At 37.4% G+C, this 16,896-nt stretch overlaps 1 protein-coding gene across 9 annotated transcripts in view; it reads right to left on the bottom strand.

The window, feature by feature from the left end:
* Ppp2r3a (protein phosphatase 2 regulatory subunit B''alpha) overlaps positions 1–16,896 on the bottom strand; it is a 184,016-nt gene that overhangs the window by 90,931 nt on the left and 76,189 nt on the right. For 5 of the 9 annotated variants that reach the window (XM_021246462.2, XM_087186179.1, XM_087186183.1 and 2 more), the window contains 2 exons: positions 5,918–5,953; positions 5,211–5,313 (listed from right to left, as the gene is read on the bottom strand). In XM_021246462.2, the coding sequence (XP_021102121.1) occupies positions 5,211–5,313; positions 5,918–5,953 (139 nt within the window). The remainder of the gene's footprint in view (positions 1–5,210; positions 5,314–5,917; positions 5,954–16,896) is intronic. The other 4 variants (XM_087186182.1, XM_087186184.1, XM_087186181.1 and 1 more) reach the window with 1 other exon arrangement.

Raw genomic sequence — 16,896 nt, 5'->3', positions numbered from 1 at the left:
ATGCTCTGATAGAACTGAGAATTGCCATCAGTTAGTGTAGCATCCCTACAGGAAAAAAAATTCACCATATGAACCTTTCATGAAGGGACTACATACAGAGTTGTAGGCAAAGTTAGGGATCAAACAAGAGAATGATGAGACATCCAAAACTAGCAACAAGAGGATACCTAGGACCAAAGGAACAAGGGCAGGATCAGAGTTGTAGGAGTCCATAGGAACGTGAACCACAAATAAGGGGCTGAAAGATACAGTTACTGTGCTGAAGCAGGCAATGGGAAAGAAATGCCAATTTCTTTCTCTTCTGCCATCCCATCTGCTGGCAGTATTTCTCCAACCCAATCATACCCAACTAAGGTTAGTCAGAAAGATAGCTGAAGACAGGTATAATGGAGAAAGCCTGGTAATTCCAGCAGTCTAGGAGGCTGTGGCAGGAGGATCACAAGTTCAATCCCATCTTGGGCAACTTAATGATTTACAGAGGCCTATTCTCAAAATTAAAAAAAAAGGGGGAGGCCTGGGGCTGGAGATCAATAAAAACGCCTTGAATTCAATATCCAGTAACACATACAGAAAGAAAGCAAGTCAACCAACCAGCCATCCAAAAGATGGAAAATGGCAATAAAACTTAATGCTTTATTAACAACATAGTTCAAATATTGAATATTTGAGATTTCATAAAACATAAATAGATATATATAATGCTGGATATTATTACATATAATGATGCTGATTAAAAATACCCATTAAGAGTCCTCATTCTCCGATCCCTGGTACCAGAAAAAAAAAAGAGTGCTCATTCTCAGTATATTTTGAGGGGAACAAAACCTTGCTGGGAGTGGTAGTGTATGCCTGTAATCCCTGCACTTAGGAGGCTCAGATAGGAGGACTGTCAAAAGTTCAAGGTCATCCTGGGCTACATAGTGAGGTCAAAGCCAGCCTGAACTACAATCAAAGTCATCATGTAAATTAAGATAAGTTCAAAGGGTGTAAAATAAAACCAGAACCAAACTTTGTCTTTTAAACATGAACAACTGTTACTGTAAGTAAAAATCTGTTATGTGCTCTAGGAAATCAGGCTGTGGTTACCCTGGGAAGCAGTGACTAGTGTGGAGCCCAAGGCGCTCCGTGGATGTTAATGATGTTGCTTTTTGATTTATGTGCTAGTTACACAGGTGCCCACACTGTGAACATCCACTGAGTGCTGGACCTGTGATTTTGATGTTTTGTGTAAGTACGTTTCAATAAAAACAATACATTTTATTTTATTTTTTATTTTATTTATTTTTTGCTAGTCATCAAAATCATTTTTTAATCATTAATTAAGTTTATTGGTACAATTTAGATATACATAAAGATCACTATCATCATATGGAATTTGTACCTGTACATGAAATATCTTCTTATTTTTTTCCCATTTCCCTCCCTTCCCCTTACCCCTCTTTTCCTTCTTATTTCAGCTTTGTTTCCACTTTATCTTTCTTTTTTTCCCCTTTCCCTTCCTTACTTTCCCTCTCCCCCTTCCTTTGTGCCCCTTTCCATTTTAACATTTTCTTCCTATTTCACAACATCTGTTATACATTTTGGTCCTCGTTTACTCTTTCAGTTTCTTACACCAGAGAAACAATGTAGTATTTACACACTTGTGTAATCTGTAGTACATTTATTTCACTTATGAGTATGGTCTCTAGGTGCATCCATTGAGCTCTAAATGTCTCAAGATTATCCTATAGGACTGGGTAATACTCCATTGTTTAAAAAAAACACACATCTTCTTTATCCATTCATCAGTTGATGGGCATTTGAGTTGTTTCCAAGATTTAGCTATTACAAACTGTGGTGCTATGAACATGGGTGAGCATATATCACTGTGGTATAATGGTTTTAATTCTTTTAGGAAGATACCAAGAAGGAGGATAGCTGGGTCAAATGGAACCTCTAAATCTACTTTTTTGGGGAATTTCCACACTGATTTCTACAGTGGCTGCACCAGTCTACACTCCCACTGACAGTGGAGAAGGGTTCCTTTTTCTCCACAGCCCCACCAGCATTTGTTACTGGTTGACTTCTTTTTTTCCCCCATTAAGTTTATTGGTACATTTTAGGTATGAAATACAGTTACATTCATCATTGGGATCTTGTACATTTATATGATGCATCTTGGTTCTTATTTTTTTCCCTTTCCCCTGCCCTCCCTTCATCCCCTCCACCCTTCCTTATTTGCAAAGACTTTGTTTCCATTTTTTTCCTTTTCTCATATTTTTTCTTTTCCCTTCGTTCCTTTCCCCTACCCCTCCCACTTCCCCTACTCCTTTAGACCTTGTCTTCCGAGACAATATCAATTATACATTTTTAAAATTATAATATCAAGATCTAGAAGACATTGCCACAGATTTTACAGAATTTAAAATGATACAGAAAGCATATTACAAAAATCTTTTTGAAATAAATTTGACAACTTCTAAGAAGTACCTTGGAAGACAAATTAATGAAACTAACTCTGGAGGAAATACAAAATTTAAATAGCACCTATTAAAGAAAGTATATTCCTAGCTTGAAAACCTACCTATATGACAACAGGCTCATATACATTTTAACTGATAAATTATACCAAACATTTAAAGCAGAAAAAAGAAGGAACACTTCTCCCCTCATTATAGGAACTCAACATTGTGCTAATCCTAAAACTGGATAAAGATAATAAAAGAAAAAGTATGAACACAGATAGAAATTTATTTAACAAAACAAACTATTAGAAGTCAGATCTGGCAGTATGTAGAAAGTGGTTTTATTATAGGGATGGCAGTGAAAAACAATACATTTTAAAAAGGCAGCTATCATAAATACAACTTTAAAAATCCGAACTGTATCAGTGAATTTTTTTGCCCTTCTATAGGCTACCTAACAGCCAGCAAGGATTTACAGGGATGCCTAAAGCAATGATGTGCACTCAACGAAAATGAAAGGCACATCTTGGCTTCAGAGAATTTGTGATCTGCTTAGGAAAATGAAATATTTAGACAGGACATGAAGAATATTAACAAGCACTATCTCAGGCCATGAAGAATGTACAGCAGCCGGGGATTTAGCTCAGTGGTTTCGCCGCCTGCTGTGCAAGCGCAAGGACCCGAGTTCGATCCCTGGTACCAAAAGAGAAAAGAAAAGAAAAGAAAAATTAGGGGCCGGGGATTTAGCTCAGTGGTTCCACCACCTGCCTCGCAAGCGGAAGGACCCGAGTTCGATCCCTGGTACCAAAAAAAAAAAAAGAATGTACAGCAAACACATCCAATACTAACAGATAATTTTCTCATGGGAAGGCCTAGATAGTACTCTTCTAGAAATCTGACCTCTAGCTCTGTGTAGCTTAACTGATGTATATTAGAGATATAAGGTTTTTACAAAACCTCTGAAACTCCAAAAGTAGAATCCATTTTCAAAAGGAAATAAAAACTAAAATAAAAGTAAAATAAAAGGGATAAAATTCTTCTGTTCTAGAGAGCCACATTTAAACCCACAACACACAGTACCACAAAAGCCACACAAGGAGGTTTCTAAGCCACTTCTCTTTTCTGCCCCAAATTAGTAAGCAGGAAGTCTGCACCTACTGGGAAGGGAAGTAGATAATACAGGGAGGGGTTCAGGTCAGAGATGAAAACATAAAGATACATGACAGGAGGACTTCAGTAGATTGGAAGATGTCTCTCTGTTAGAAAAAAAGAAAGACAAATCTGTGGTGATAAGAGCAAAGGGACTCTACTGCTAGGCAACAGCTCCAAGGAAGCAGCTGAAACCTCAAGAAAAAATAGCTATGTGGTGCAATAGGAAGATGGGCCCTGGATGTCTTATCAAAGATTTTGGAGCCTGATGTACGGCACAGAAGCAGCAAAGAACTCTAGATCTTAAGAGATCTTTTGGCTACTAATGTCTTGATATCACGCAAAACTTCAGAACTATGACATGGCTCCAGGCTCAGGGAACCTGAGGGAGGTTAAAAATTCCCTCTGCCTTGGTGTATGAGGGCTAAAGTCAGAAATTCAAGTAAGTACCAGAAAATCAAAAAACATACACTTCTTATACACAGTATCTGAGACTTATTCTAGTCTGAGATTATCCTTTCTACATGTACAATAATACAGTATATGAATTCATAGTAGTTTAAATTTTCATAAATAGAAAAGGAAAAATGAGAAATATATTGTTGTTTCATTCATTTGGTTCCATCAGTGAAGTGCTTCATATACATGAGTTTTATAGATGATTATATATAGTCTATGCTAATAATATAAATTACTGATCTTGGCAGAAGTCTGACAGACTTATTAGACCAAGAACTACTGCCCTTATCCTAAATTAGTTTCAAAATTTTCAAATTGAGTGCTTTTACAGGCTTTGTGGTTTCTTCTTTTTTCCTCTTAAGTAGTTTTTTTCCTCTCTCCTGGGTACCTTTATAGTTTGGTAGCACCTGTCTTTGTAGCTCTCACTGCAGTTGTTTTCTCTTTTTTCTTCCTATTCTAATTTTCTGTTTCAAATAAATATTGGGTTAAAAAATTAAAAAACCAAGCATTTTTTTTTTGCAGTCCCAGGAATCGAACTCAGGACCTTGTGCTTGTGAGGCAGGCAGCAATGCCACTGAGTTAAATCTCCAGCCAAAAACCAAGCATTTTAGAAATAGGGTTAAATCAAGAGTCAAGATGCACTGAATGAAGATCTCAGGACTAATGCCTGGGGTTCTGGTTACTCCATAGTCTTTATTTGCTTTCTATAAGGTTTTAGTTATATATGATATGAACATTTCCCAGTTTATCTTCTTGAATTCTGAAGTTTCAGAAGGTGCTTCAGGGCCTGCTGTGGGTGGGCAGAGGGAGGCTGAAAGCCCCTGTCCTTTGTTTCATGGAAGGAGCCCTATTTTCTATATTTATTTGTTTTTTTGTTTTTTGGTACTAGGGATCGAACTCAGGACCTTGAGCTTGTTGGGTAGGTGTGGTGCCACTGAGCTAAATCCCCGGCCCTGTTTTCTATATTTTATACTATGATTTCTGGTTTAGATTTTAACAAAATAATTTTACTGCTAAAATATGTATAAAAACTATTCTTTCAGAAATCTGACCTTTAGATCTATATAGCTGAATTGATGTACATTAGAGCTGTACATTTTTTAAAAATCTCTGAAACTCCAAAAGTAGAACCCATTTTCAAAAGGAAATGAAAACTACCTGAAGTAAAGGGACAAAATCTTCTTGTTCTAGAGAGCTGCAGCCAGGTTTTGCCAGAAGATAGATGAACTTAGAGGCATCATCATGATGGTTATTCAGCAACCTACAAAACAAACAGTTGCTTAGGAAGATCTGCTACTGGGAACAAACAAGAACTATAACATTGATAACTGTTAAACTGCAGTCTGATCTGAAGACCACTTAGATAAAGAATCAAGTGCTATCTTTTATTTTTTTTTGCAGTGCTGGGAATCGACTCCAGCGTCTTAAGAATGCTAAGCAAGCCTCTACCACTAAGCTGCTCCCAGACCAAATGCTTTATTTTTAATGTCCTCTGTGCTTTTGATTTTATCACAAGGATATTTTTAATAAAAGCTCAATAAATGGTATATTATTCTTATAAAATGCTTCTGAGGCTGAGATCACAGTCAACTGAACTAATGCAAGTAAAATACATATTATTAAAATATACTTGGAGAGAATGTCCATTTGGTTGACAAGCGACATGTGGAGTCAGAACTCCAGAGTTAGGCACTAGCTAGAAGGAACACTTCAGATGGATCATAATGCACCAAATAAGACATAAAATTCTATTTGTCCAGGTTGACAAATATTCAGGGCCAATGTGATGGGAGCTTTTGAAATCAGACTTATAATAACATGCCTAAAAATTGAGTTTAGTCTTCTAAGAGTCCAGAATTCCTTACCTCAAATTATTTGACAGATGTTTCCACTTGGGGACTCTGAAAGCAAAATTAAAATTTTGAAAATCAAAACTGAAATTTTCCTCTCAGAGTCAGTCATTTTTTTGGACATCTATTTTTATAAGAATGGTGGTACCATTCTTAGTTATCTGTGCTTGAAACCTTGAAATTATATAAAATTTTATTTTTCTGTCTTATCCAAGCAGTCTCTAAATTTTCTTGTTTTCCTTCATTAATCATTTATTGAATGCTGTGTATCAGGTATTATGTCTGGTCTTGGGGATGCTTGACACAAAGAAAATAAGACATAGTTTTATGCTGTATAAGGATTTTACAGTCCAGTTATCAATAAAGTTATACTACTATTGAACAGTCATAATAGAAGTAATAACCACAGGGTAGTCATGGAGGGACACAGGAGGCCTGCGAGATTTCCTGGAAAGTGAGGTAAGAAAGAAGGGTGGTGGGGTTAAAGAGAGAAGTCTGGTGTGCCATGCGTGGAACATATGGGCAATAAGATATATGGAAGTGGTCAGAGAAGGGGACATGTGCAGGTAGGATCAAATCCTTGAGGCCTCTTTTAGGTCAGGTCAGGAGCCTTGAACTTTAACGTAGTCTACAGAAAGACTTTTAATTTTCACAGTGACATGATCAGATATGTTTTTTAGAAATATCAAGCAAGAAACAATGAGAGCTTCAGCATGGATATTAGCAGTGGGAAGTAGAAAGGGGGTACAAGTGAAAGGACATGGTAGTTGGTAGGGCTGAGGGATGAGAAGGAAGAATCCATGACAATCCCCAAGTTTCTAGCTGGGACCATTAGATACTTGGAATAAAGGATGAGAGTACTAGAGTCCTGAGGAATTTTTCCTTACAATGTTTTAGACAGCTGTTTCTTTCTTTTTATTTTCCAATGTATTACCAAGTTCAAGGCCTGATAAATTCATATTGAGACTGCTAGAAGGTTAGAGAGTCCCTAAAGGGTTCTGTGTTCACCCAATCTTGTATTAGAGACAATTCACAATTGTAAAACAATCTTCAATATATAATTCTCTTACTCAAAAATGTTCAGTAGTTCTCTACCACTTCTATGTATAAGCCTACAATGATGGACTGGACCTTAAAAGTCCCCCCAAAGCCTATAGGTTGAAGGCTTGGACTCTGGTGCAGCAAAGTTCAAAGGTGGGGCCTTTGGGAGGTGACTGGATCATGAGGGCTCTGACACCATGAGATTAACCCATTTATGGACTAATAGCTTAACAGGTTTTGGTGAAAGGGATCTGCTATTAAAGTGAGCTCTTTCTCTATTCTTGGCCTCCATAAGTTGAGCAGCTTTGCTCTACCACATGTTCCTCTCCATGATATTCTGCCTCAGCACAAGCTCAGAAAGTGATGAGGGCCAAGTAACCATGGACCGAAACTTCTGAAACTGTAAGCCAAAAATGCCAAAATAAATCTTTCCTCCACCTTGGTATTCTGTCACAATGATACAAAGCTAATACACCTACGGGGGGCATTTAAGGCCTTCGTAATTAGACTGGAGCCTGCCTATCCATCTATCTCACTACTTTGCTAAATGAACCTCTACCCCAGGCAGCTGGCCTGACTTATATACAGTTTTGCCTCTGTATCATTTTCATGCCGTTCTAATCCCCTATAAAACCCTCCTCCAACTTTGTTGTTTTAATGCTGTTTAAGAATAACCCACCTCTTTCAAAAAGTTTTCCTTGACAACTGAATTCCTCACTGATCTTTGTATAATTTATACATATCATATATGCTATTTTGCTTTCTCTTATCTCTTTGGCACCTAAAGGGCAAAGTTACAGCTTTTTTTATTCATTGCACACAGTATGTGACTTACACATAGAAGTCTCTCAAAACATGTTAGTGATATAACAGATGTATATTTAACTTCATTTGTGATTAGAGCTACAGTAGGTCTTTTATACTTATTTTCCTTATAATTCTTCAATATTCAAGTGCCCTGAAGTTAAATAAACACACATTTCAGGAAAAGATTAGTGTGGCAGATGCTAATGAAAATTACCTCTTAAGTTTAGAAAGTGGATGGGATGACAACACAAAGGTAGTGAGGTCTTTGAAATGGAGCACTTTTACCAAAAGAAAAGAAAAGAAAAGAATAGCACTGCTGAATAAACACTGGAGCAATATGACAGATAACAGATACTCTAAAAGGGCAAAGGCAAATCAGGGATGTGAATTACAATTTTCTGTCAATGCTACTGGCTGATCAACTCTATATGGCAGGTAAAAAAAGATAATAAAAGTTATAAAAGCTGAAGAATAAAGGTAAGCATAGCTATTCTACACTGATAATCTACAATAATCATAACACTTTTGAGGCAAAATAGTATTTTTTTAATGGATAAATGATGCACCGATATGAAAATATGAAAGTAGAGCATAGTAGAGCTGGAGCAATATTATTGACTCTATTGGAGAAGAGTTTTACCCAAAAGCTGGTACTCTAAAAATTAAGTAAAAAAGCTATGGAACTATTGGAACTATGGAGCTATTTTTAGGGGAAAGACATGTCAAAGTATATATATGAAACAGGCAGTAGCACAGGGAAAGCAAAGGAACAAAAGGAGGGGAGAAGACCTTTAAGGTGTTCATTCTAAAATCACTGGGATGGACACACTAAAGCTTCCAACCCATGAGCACTCTGACATGAAGGAAATTATATCCCTGTACTATATCTTAGTTTTTCAGATTACATAGAGCTTGTTATAGAATCATATCAATGTACATATGTCTATACCCAAATGTTTTAATTTGGTATCATTACTTGCCAGTTATTTTTCTGTACTTAAAATTTTTATATACTATACTTGGACTTAGGTTGCTTTATGCAAAGGTTGAAATTTTAAAAAATAATTAAAAAACTAAGCACATATTTTCCTAGGTCAGTATGGTGATTCAAGTTACCATACTTAGTTTTCCCAAACAGCCATACTTGGGAATACACTGGCTTTTAAAAGGCACTTTAAGAGTTCAAGGATGAGTTCCCACTGGAGGGCATCCAAGCCATTTTAGTATCTGACCATAATGCTTTAATACAGACACACACACATATTTTTTTAATGCAAGAAATGATAAGGACACTTGTTCATACTATATAATTTTGTAAGCAATTTTCTGCAGCTACCTCAAATGAAGACTGTGTTTCATGTTTTTTCCCCTTTTGATTTTTGCAGAAGTTGCTTTTTCCTAGAGATAAAGTGATTCATTTCAATAAAGGAACACAACTGTTGTGGTGGCTCCCACTGCCATGTTGTTCTATCTGCCAACATAAATGGCCACTCTATCTCTGTGACATATGGTTTTAACCAAAACACTGGCTGTGATTACCCTTATTATTAAGCAGTTAATTGCAGGTAAATCAAGTTGGACACCAATTTTCCTTCATTATCATTAGTCTCAGGTCCACAGTGTCTTAAAATATTCAAAATAGAATATAAGTGGTTATATTTTTTGTCTCTAGCTCTAATATTCCATATGATAGACTATTTCCTTTTTTTGCATTTCCCACTTTGTTCACAAATTTTTCTTAAACAGTCATTTCTCACTTTCTGCTGTTTTCCTAGATTGTTAGTTGTTGCCAACAATGCTGAACTCAATGACTGAAGATCTCTCTGACCAAAGCTTGGTCATATCCCCATTCTTTTTACTCCTGGTTTACACTCCTCCACAGAGGGCTTTTCAGAGCCTGGGGCCTACCAGGGCAAAAGAAGAGAACTGAATGTAAGTTAAAACACCTATAAATTTTAAATTCCTAAATTCTACTACTGATATATGCTGATTAAAAAAAATTATACCACCCAGTTGAAATCCTGGTCTTGCTGGTGGAGAAAGGAGAGAGAGTCAAAGCTGATTTCCCAGTACTCTGGCCCTAAGCTCTATTCTCCCACCCCTCAGGTTTTAGGGTGCCAGAAACACCAATTTAAAAATACCCTGGAGGCAAATGACAGTTTCTCTCATATTTTACTTCTGTGCATTAGTGCTTTTTGCTATTTCTAGCCTCCAAGGAATACTCTTAACTTTTATGACTTACTAGCCATACATTTTTAGGAAGATATATTTTATCACACTTTTTTCTATTTGCTATAGAAGAGGTGGAACAGTGACTACAGAACTGCTAGTGACTATAGAACTTTGAAGTGTTACCCAGATGGTGTATGAGTGAGGGTTCTTTTAGGGCCCAGTTATGCTTTGCTATTGGGATAACTCAGAATTGTTCTATGAACAAAATGGGTAAAATACATCAGGACAACATGAGGCATTTGTAACTTTTGACTTGGGTGTAGTTCTTTTAAAAAAGCCCATTAACTGGTAGTCTTTAAAATTTTTATTAGTACAGGTTTGCAGTACATGATGATTATATTAATTGTGGAGAGTTGGTACATGTACCTATTATGGCTTGAATCTAGATGTTCCCCCAAAGCCTTATGTGGTCATAGGTGGAGCTTTTGGGGGGTTGTTGGTTCTAGAGTGTGTAATGCTAGGTTCAAGGATATGATGCTGAGATTGATTCATGGTATGATCCTAGGATTAAGGGTGTGAGTGCTCCCCACACTTAGGGATAGTATATAAGGGACAGCTTGCTTCTATCACTTACTGCTTGTTATTCTGCTGCTTGCTGCCCTCCTGCCTTCTGCCTGCCATGAACTGTTTCTTCTCTGTGATGCCCCTTTGCCATGCCACCCTGCCTTGGAGCCAGTCAACTATGAACTGAAAATTCTACAAGCTGTGAGCTACAATAAACTTTCCTCTTTTAACTTTGGGTGTCGGTATTTTGTCTCAGCAATGAGAAAATATAACTAAGACAGTACTTTACACATCTTCTTTTTACATCCCCTTTTGCTCCCCTCCCTCCACCTCTTGGTCCTCTTCCCATTTGCAAAAGATCTATCTCCCTGTTTCCTATTATCTATCTTTTATTTTGGTCTTTATTTATACTTTGGGTTTCTCATACAAGAGAAACTACATAACATTTAAGCTTGTGTGTCTCATTTATTTCACCCAATATTATGGTCTCCAGTTGCATCCATTTTCCTACAAAGGACTAAAATTTATCCTTCTTTATAACAGAGTACATGATTGTACATAAAAACCAATTTTCTTTATCCATTCATCTGTAATTCCAAGATTAAGCTATTATGAATTGTGCTATAATATACATGGGTATGCATATATCACTGTAACATGATGTCTTTAATTATTTTGGGGAGATACCTAGAGAGATAATAGTTGGGTCAAATAGAATTTCTATTTTTAGTTTCTTGGAGAATCTCCATGATTTCCATAATGGTTGTATTAGTTTACATTCCCACTAACAATGTATAAGGGCTCCCCCACTCCACCTCACCTTGTCAGCATTTATTTGATTTCTTGATGAAAGCTATTCTTTCTGAAGATGGAATCCCAGTGTTGTTTTAATTTGCATTTTTCTAATGGCCAGTGATGCTGAACATTTCATGTATTTATTGGCCATTTGTACTGCTTCTTCCGAAGTGTCTATTAATTCAGTTGTTTATTCTTTGATTGGGTCTTTTATTTGGGAAAGTTCTCACTTTTTTTGAGTTCTTTATATACTCTAGATACTAGTCCTCTGTCCAAGGTGTAGCAAGCAGAAAATTTTTCCCATTCTGTAGGTTTTCTCTTTGCTCTGTTGGTTGTTTCCTCTGCTGGGCAGAAGCTTTTAAATTTTATATGATCCCATTTGTTGATTCTTGATGTTATTTCTTGTTCAACTGGGGTTCTCTTCTGAAAGTCCTTGCCTATGGCCATGACTTCAAGTATTTTACCTATTTTTGTCTTCCAGCAGGTTAAGTGTTTTTTGATATCTAGATCTTTGATCATCTTGATTTTAGTTTAGTATATGGTGAGATATATGGGTCTAGACTCAATCTTCTGCATGTGGATAGCCAATTTTCCCAGCACCATTTGCTAAAGAGGCTATATTTTCTCCAGCATATGCTTTTAGCCTTTCTGCCAAAGATCAGAAGGTTGAATGTTATCTTGGGTTGTTTATGCCTTCTTTATTCTATTCCATTTATCCACATGTCTATTTCTGTGCAGGTACCTTTTTTTTTTTTAAAATCACTGAGGCTTTGTAATGTAACTTCACATCTAGGATTCTGATGCCTCCTGTTTTCCTCTTGTTGCCCAGGATTGCTTTTGCTATTCTGGGTGTCTCCTGGTTCCATATGAATTTTAGGATTGTTTTCTCTAGTTTTGTGAGGAATGATGTTGGTTTTTTTTTTTTTTTTTGGTACCGGGGATCAAACTCAAGACCTTGCGCTTACAAGGCAGGTGGCAGCGATGTTGGTATTTTCACTGGGATTGCACTGTCTATCAGCTTTAGAAGAATAGCCATTTTGACAATATTCCTTCTGCTTATCCAAGAACAGATGTTTTTTCCATTTTTCTTTTTTTTCCCCCAGTACTGGGGATTGAACTCAGGACTTTGTGTTTGCAAGGCAATCGTGGCGCCACTGAGCTAAATCCCCAGCCCTTCATTTTCTGATATCCTCTTTGATCTTCTTTTTCAGAATAGCGTAGTTTATATTATAGAAGTCTTTCATTCTTTGGTTAGGATAATTCCTAAGTATTTTTCTTTCTTTGTTTTTTTTTTTCTGGTACCGGGGATCAAACTTGGGTCCTTGTGCTTGTGGGGCAGGTGGAAGAACCACTGAGCTAAATCCCTGGCCCACCTAAGTATTTGTCTTGATGCTATTGTTTTCCTAATTTCTTTCATGGTGGGTTCATTATTGGTGTACAGCAATGCTACCAATTTTTTGTGTAATTTTGTATCCTGCTACACTGCTCAATTTGGTTAGTCTAGGAGTCTTTTGGTGGAATTTTTTAGGTTTTCTATGTAAAGGATCATGTCATATGCAAATTATGGTAATGTGACTTCTTTCTTTCCTATAAGTATCCTTTTTATTTCTTTATCTTGCCTGATTGCCCTGGGTAATGGTTCAAGTATTATATTAAACAGGATTTTCTTGTTTCTGATTTTACAGAAGCTCTCAGCTTATCCCCATTTAATATGACTTGGCAGTAGGATTGTCTTAAGTGGGTTTTATCAGGTTGAAATAAGGTCCTTCTCTACCTATTTTCTTCAGTGTTTTTAATCACAAATAGATGCTGGATTTTGTCAAAGGCTTTTTTTTGCATCTATTGAGATGACCATGTGAGTTGTCCCTGCTTCTGTTTAATGTGGTGCATTACATTTATTAATTTATATATGTTGAACCATCCTTGCATCCTTTAGATGAAGCCTACTTGGTCATGATGTATGTTTTTTTGATGATTTACTGTATTGTATGCTAGTATTTTGTTGAGGATTTTTTATATCTATGTTCATTAAAGAGATTTGGCCTATCCATTTTTTTTCAGTTGGGTCCTTATCTGGTTTTGGAATCAAGGTAATGCAAGCTTTCAGGAATCAGTTTGGAAATCTTCCTTCCCTTTCAATTTCATCAAAGAGTTTGTGGAATATTGGTCTTATTTATACCTTGTCTGAAACTTTTGGAATTCAGTGTTTTTTTTCCTCTCTCTCTTTTTTTTTTGAGACAAGGTTTTGCTATGTAGCCCAGGCCGGCCTTGAAGTTGCAGTGATCCTCCTGCCTCAGCCTCTTGAGTGCTGGAATTTTATAGGGATGTATCACCATCCCCTGCTTAATGTACTCAATAGAATTCTTTATCTCTATGATTTCTGTTTGGCACCTTTTCTTGAAGTTTAGTTCTTTGGTAAATGTGTCATTCATGTTTTGAACAGTTTTGGTCAGCTCTTCTAATTTTTATGTTTCTTCCATAACTACAGTGGTCAGCTTGCTTGTTAGTTCTACTATTGTTGGGCTGTATCTTTTTTGAGCTGAGTTTCTTTGATTGCTCTTTAATAATTTTATGCAGCTCAGCCCCATGGTGTTTGATTTCTCTTCCACTGGAGCTCCTTGGATCTGCTTTGGGAAGAGTTGTGAGTCTTGGGAGGCATTTTGTTGCCTTGATTTTTTTAGCTGAGGGCTCAGGTCAAATAGAGTGAAGAGAGTTTGTTGATGATATGAAGATCTCTTTAATTAGGGTCTGTTTCCCAGTGATGTGTTCTTATCTTTACTGTCAAGAGGTATTATTTACCACTTCAGCCTATTCAATTTAATTGGGCTGGACCTCATCACTGTGTTATAAGGAGAGAATTTCTACTGGTTATAACAGTGTCAGTAGATCCAGGCACACATCAATCATCAACATTAAAACTTGTTTTGATAATTTCACCCTTTTATTAATATCCTTTACACTGTATTATAGTGCTTATTGTGGTTTGTCTTGGATATGGGTGGGGGGAGAAAACAGGAAGGGGAAAATTGAGGGGCTGTATCAGTGGGAAAAGACAGAAGTAAGAGAAATGTCCACAGGTGAAAAATAGAAGGTTGGACTCTGTTGGAATTATTACTTTTTTTGTTTTGGTACTGGGGATCAAACTTGGGACCTTGAGCTTGCAAGGCAGTGTTGGAATTATTTTCATAGTTGTGGTAAAGGGTAGCTGAGGGGAGTTTGACAAAGTATTTGTGTAGGAGGGAGAAGGTATGCAGATAGGTGGAAGTGTATTTTGAGGGAGGCTGTAAGACTGTCAGAACCTGTTAATCTATTTGTAGTTTTGTTTGGATCCTCTAACCTCAATTTTGTTAAGGATTACCCTGACATGCCCTTGAATGGTACTGTTAAAGTTGCAGCACTGATTAATTCTTATTTTCTAATGCCACTTTAGGCCCGTTTTATATATACAGAGTCTGCCAAAAAATGTATTCATCAAGAAAAGAAAAACTTGTATAAATATTTTAATACTAAATTTGAGACATCATGAGATTAATACAAGTTACCTTTGGCCTCTACAATTACAAGAGGTGCTCAAAGCATTGGTCATTAGCTTCCAGACATTTATTAATACAGTGAACTGCTGAAGTGTGTATATATTTTTTGGTGGTCTCTCCCACCCCCATATACATGCCATTAGATAGGTGGGGAAGAGAAAGAAGGCAGGGAGGTGAGAAAATGAGAAAGAAAAGAGGAAAAAGAATAGGGAGAAAAGAAAGTAAAAAAAAAAAAATAGAAGACTAAAAGAGGGAGCAGATCAAAGGAGAAAAACCTTAAAGAATAAAGTAACAATAATATTAACAAAGCTGCAAAAAACCAGAAGAAAAAAATGATAACAAATCAAAACAACAAAAAAAGATACTATAACCCAGGTCAAACAAACAAGCAAGGAAACAATAACATCAATTAACAAACCAAAAAAACCAAAACAAACTGTCATACAGTTGTTACAGCATTAATCCAGACTGTCCGTGTCCACACAGTTCCCTCTACACAGAAGTCACACTCTGTGTGCAGCCAAGCAGTTTCCCACTGTGGACCAACCAGGCAACTGCCTGTCCAAAGCAGTCAGGGCTGTTGTTCCCTCTGGACCAGTGTCCTGGTTGCAAGCTGTGCTCTGGGTATGGAGGAAGCAAATGTGGTATAGGTTGCTCTACTCCCAGTTCTCAGGTTTTCTCTCAGCTTCTACCAGAGAATTCTCACATTCTTTTGCTTCTTTCACTGCCTGGCGAATATGGTAATCTCTGTGTCCTCTCTCCATAGGCTTTCTCCTCCCCAGCCTTTCCTTGCCTAGTATGTGGCCAGAAGACCTCAGGCATTGTTCTCCATCTTTCTGTCCACAGTCCTGTGTCTCAGACCTGCCCACAAAACCTAGGGCTGCCCCTAGACTTGGCAGAGGGCCCCCTTTGCCAGCATGGGGTGGGGTCAGGATCTCAAATTGTCTTAGGCCCTTCCAGTGTTTGGGGTAGTGTAAGGAGAGTACCCACTCTATTCTGGCTCTTATGAATTGCCTTTTGACTTGAGTACCAGTGTCTGTCTTTCCTTTCACAGATCTCCTATACTACACTCACTACTCCACGTACTTGTTCCAGTTCCAGGTCTCCCTGTAGTCCCCATCTAGGAGGTCCCTCTGAGTCCATGGAAGAACCTTCCAGCAACTGAGAGTAGTATGCTGAATGTTCCACAAGCACAGCACTCCCACTGTACGAGGGGAGAACCAGTAACTTGTTTTTTCCTGTTGGGCAAGCCTCTCTCCCCATAGTCTTGGCACTAGCAGGTCCTCTAGCACTATTGTCTTCAGGACACATTTTGTCTTGCCCCGTTCTGCTTTCAGCTTCTTTGAATCCCCAGCTTGCATGTATCTCACTCACCATGCCTAGTAGGGAGATTAGAGTGATTGTGAGCCTATTCCATTAGCTAGGTCATCACTGAAGGGCTAGCTCCCTCCCTCAATTGGATCTCCCAAGGTGGTATGTATGCCAGGTCTGGGGTTGGGGGTGTGGTACCACGATCCAGGTGTGGTTTGGTTTCCTCTCCCACATTCCCTAAGCAGTGGATTTTGGTCCAGTTGGAGTCTCTTTTCATTTATCCTCCTTTATCAGACCTCATCTTTCACTCCCACCTCAGGGTACCTGATTTTCTCCAGTGCTAATTTGGAGATATTCACCCTTGTTGTTCCCTCTAGATGGCCATCTTTTCTCCTGTGCTAAGTTATATATATATAGCCTGATTGTTTTAGTTCTAATATAATGAAGAACTTGCTGAATTACACTAGATGCTAGATTTTTAAAACCAAGAATGCATTTACTAATCACCTATTACGTTTCTCAAACATTATGCAATGAAGGGCCTTTAGGTGGTATGAAGAAATTATATGGAATCTGTTAAGTTGAATTCTACTAATATTATACATTGATTTTAAATAATAATGATAAATGAAAAGTATTTCCAAATAGTTTACTAGGAAAAAGGGTATGTATCCCAGAAAATGTGAGAAGAACATGCAGAAAGAGGAGTCAGGAGTTAGTTAAAAGACGAAAAGGGGACAAACTTTGATATTCTCATAAAATGTATAAATA

This window comes from Heterocephalus glaber, unplaced genomic scaffold (assembly GCF_053883595.1).
Source record: "Heterocephalus glaber isolate CG9 unplaced genomic scaffold, H.glaber_assembly_v1.0 deba00001504, whole genome shotgun sequence".
NCBI lineage: Eukaryota > Metazoa > Chordata > Mammalia > Rodentia > Bathyergidae > Heterocephalus > Heterocephalus glaber.
The sequence above is the reverse complement of the archived record's forward strand: the minus strand, read 5'-3'. Positions and strand labels throughout refer to the sequence as shown.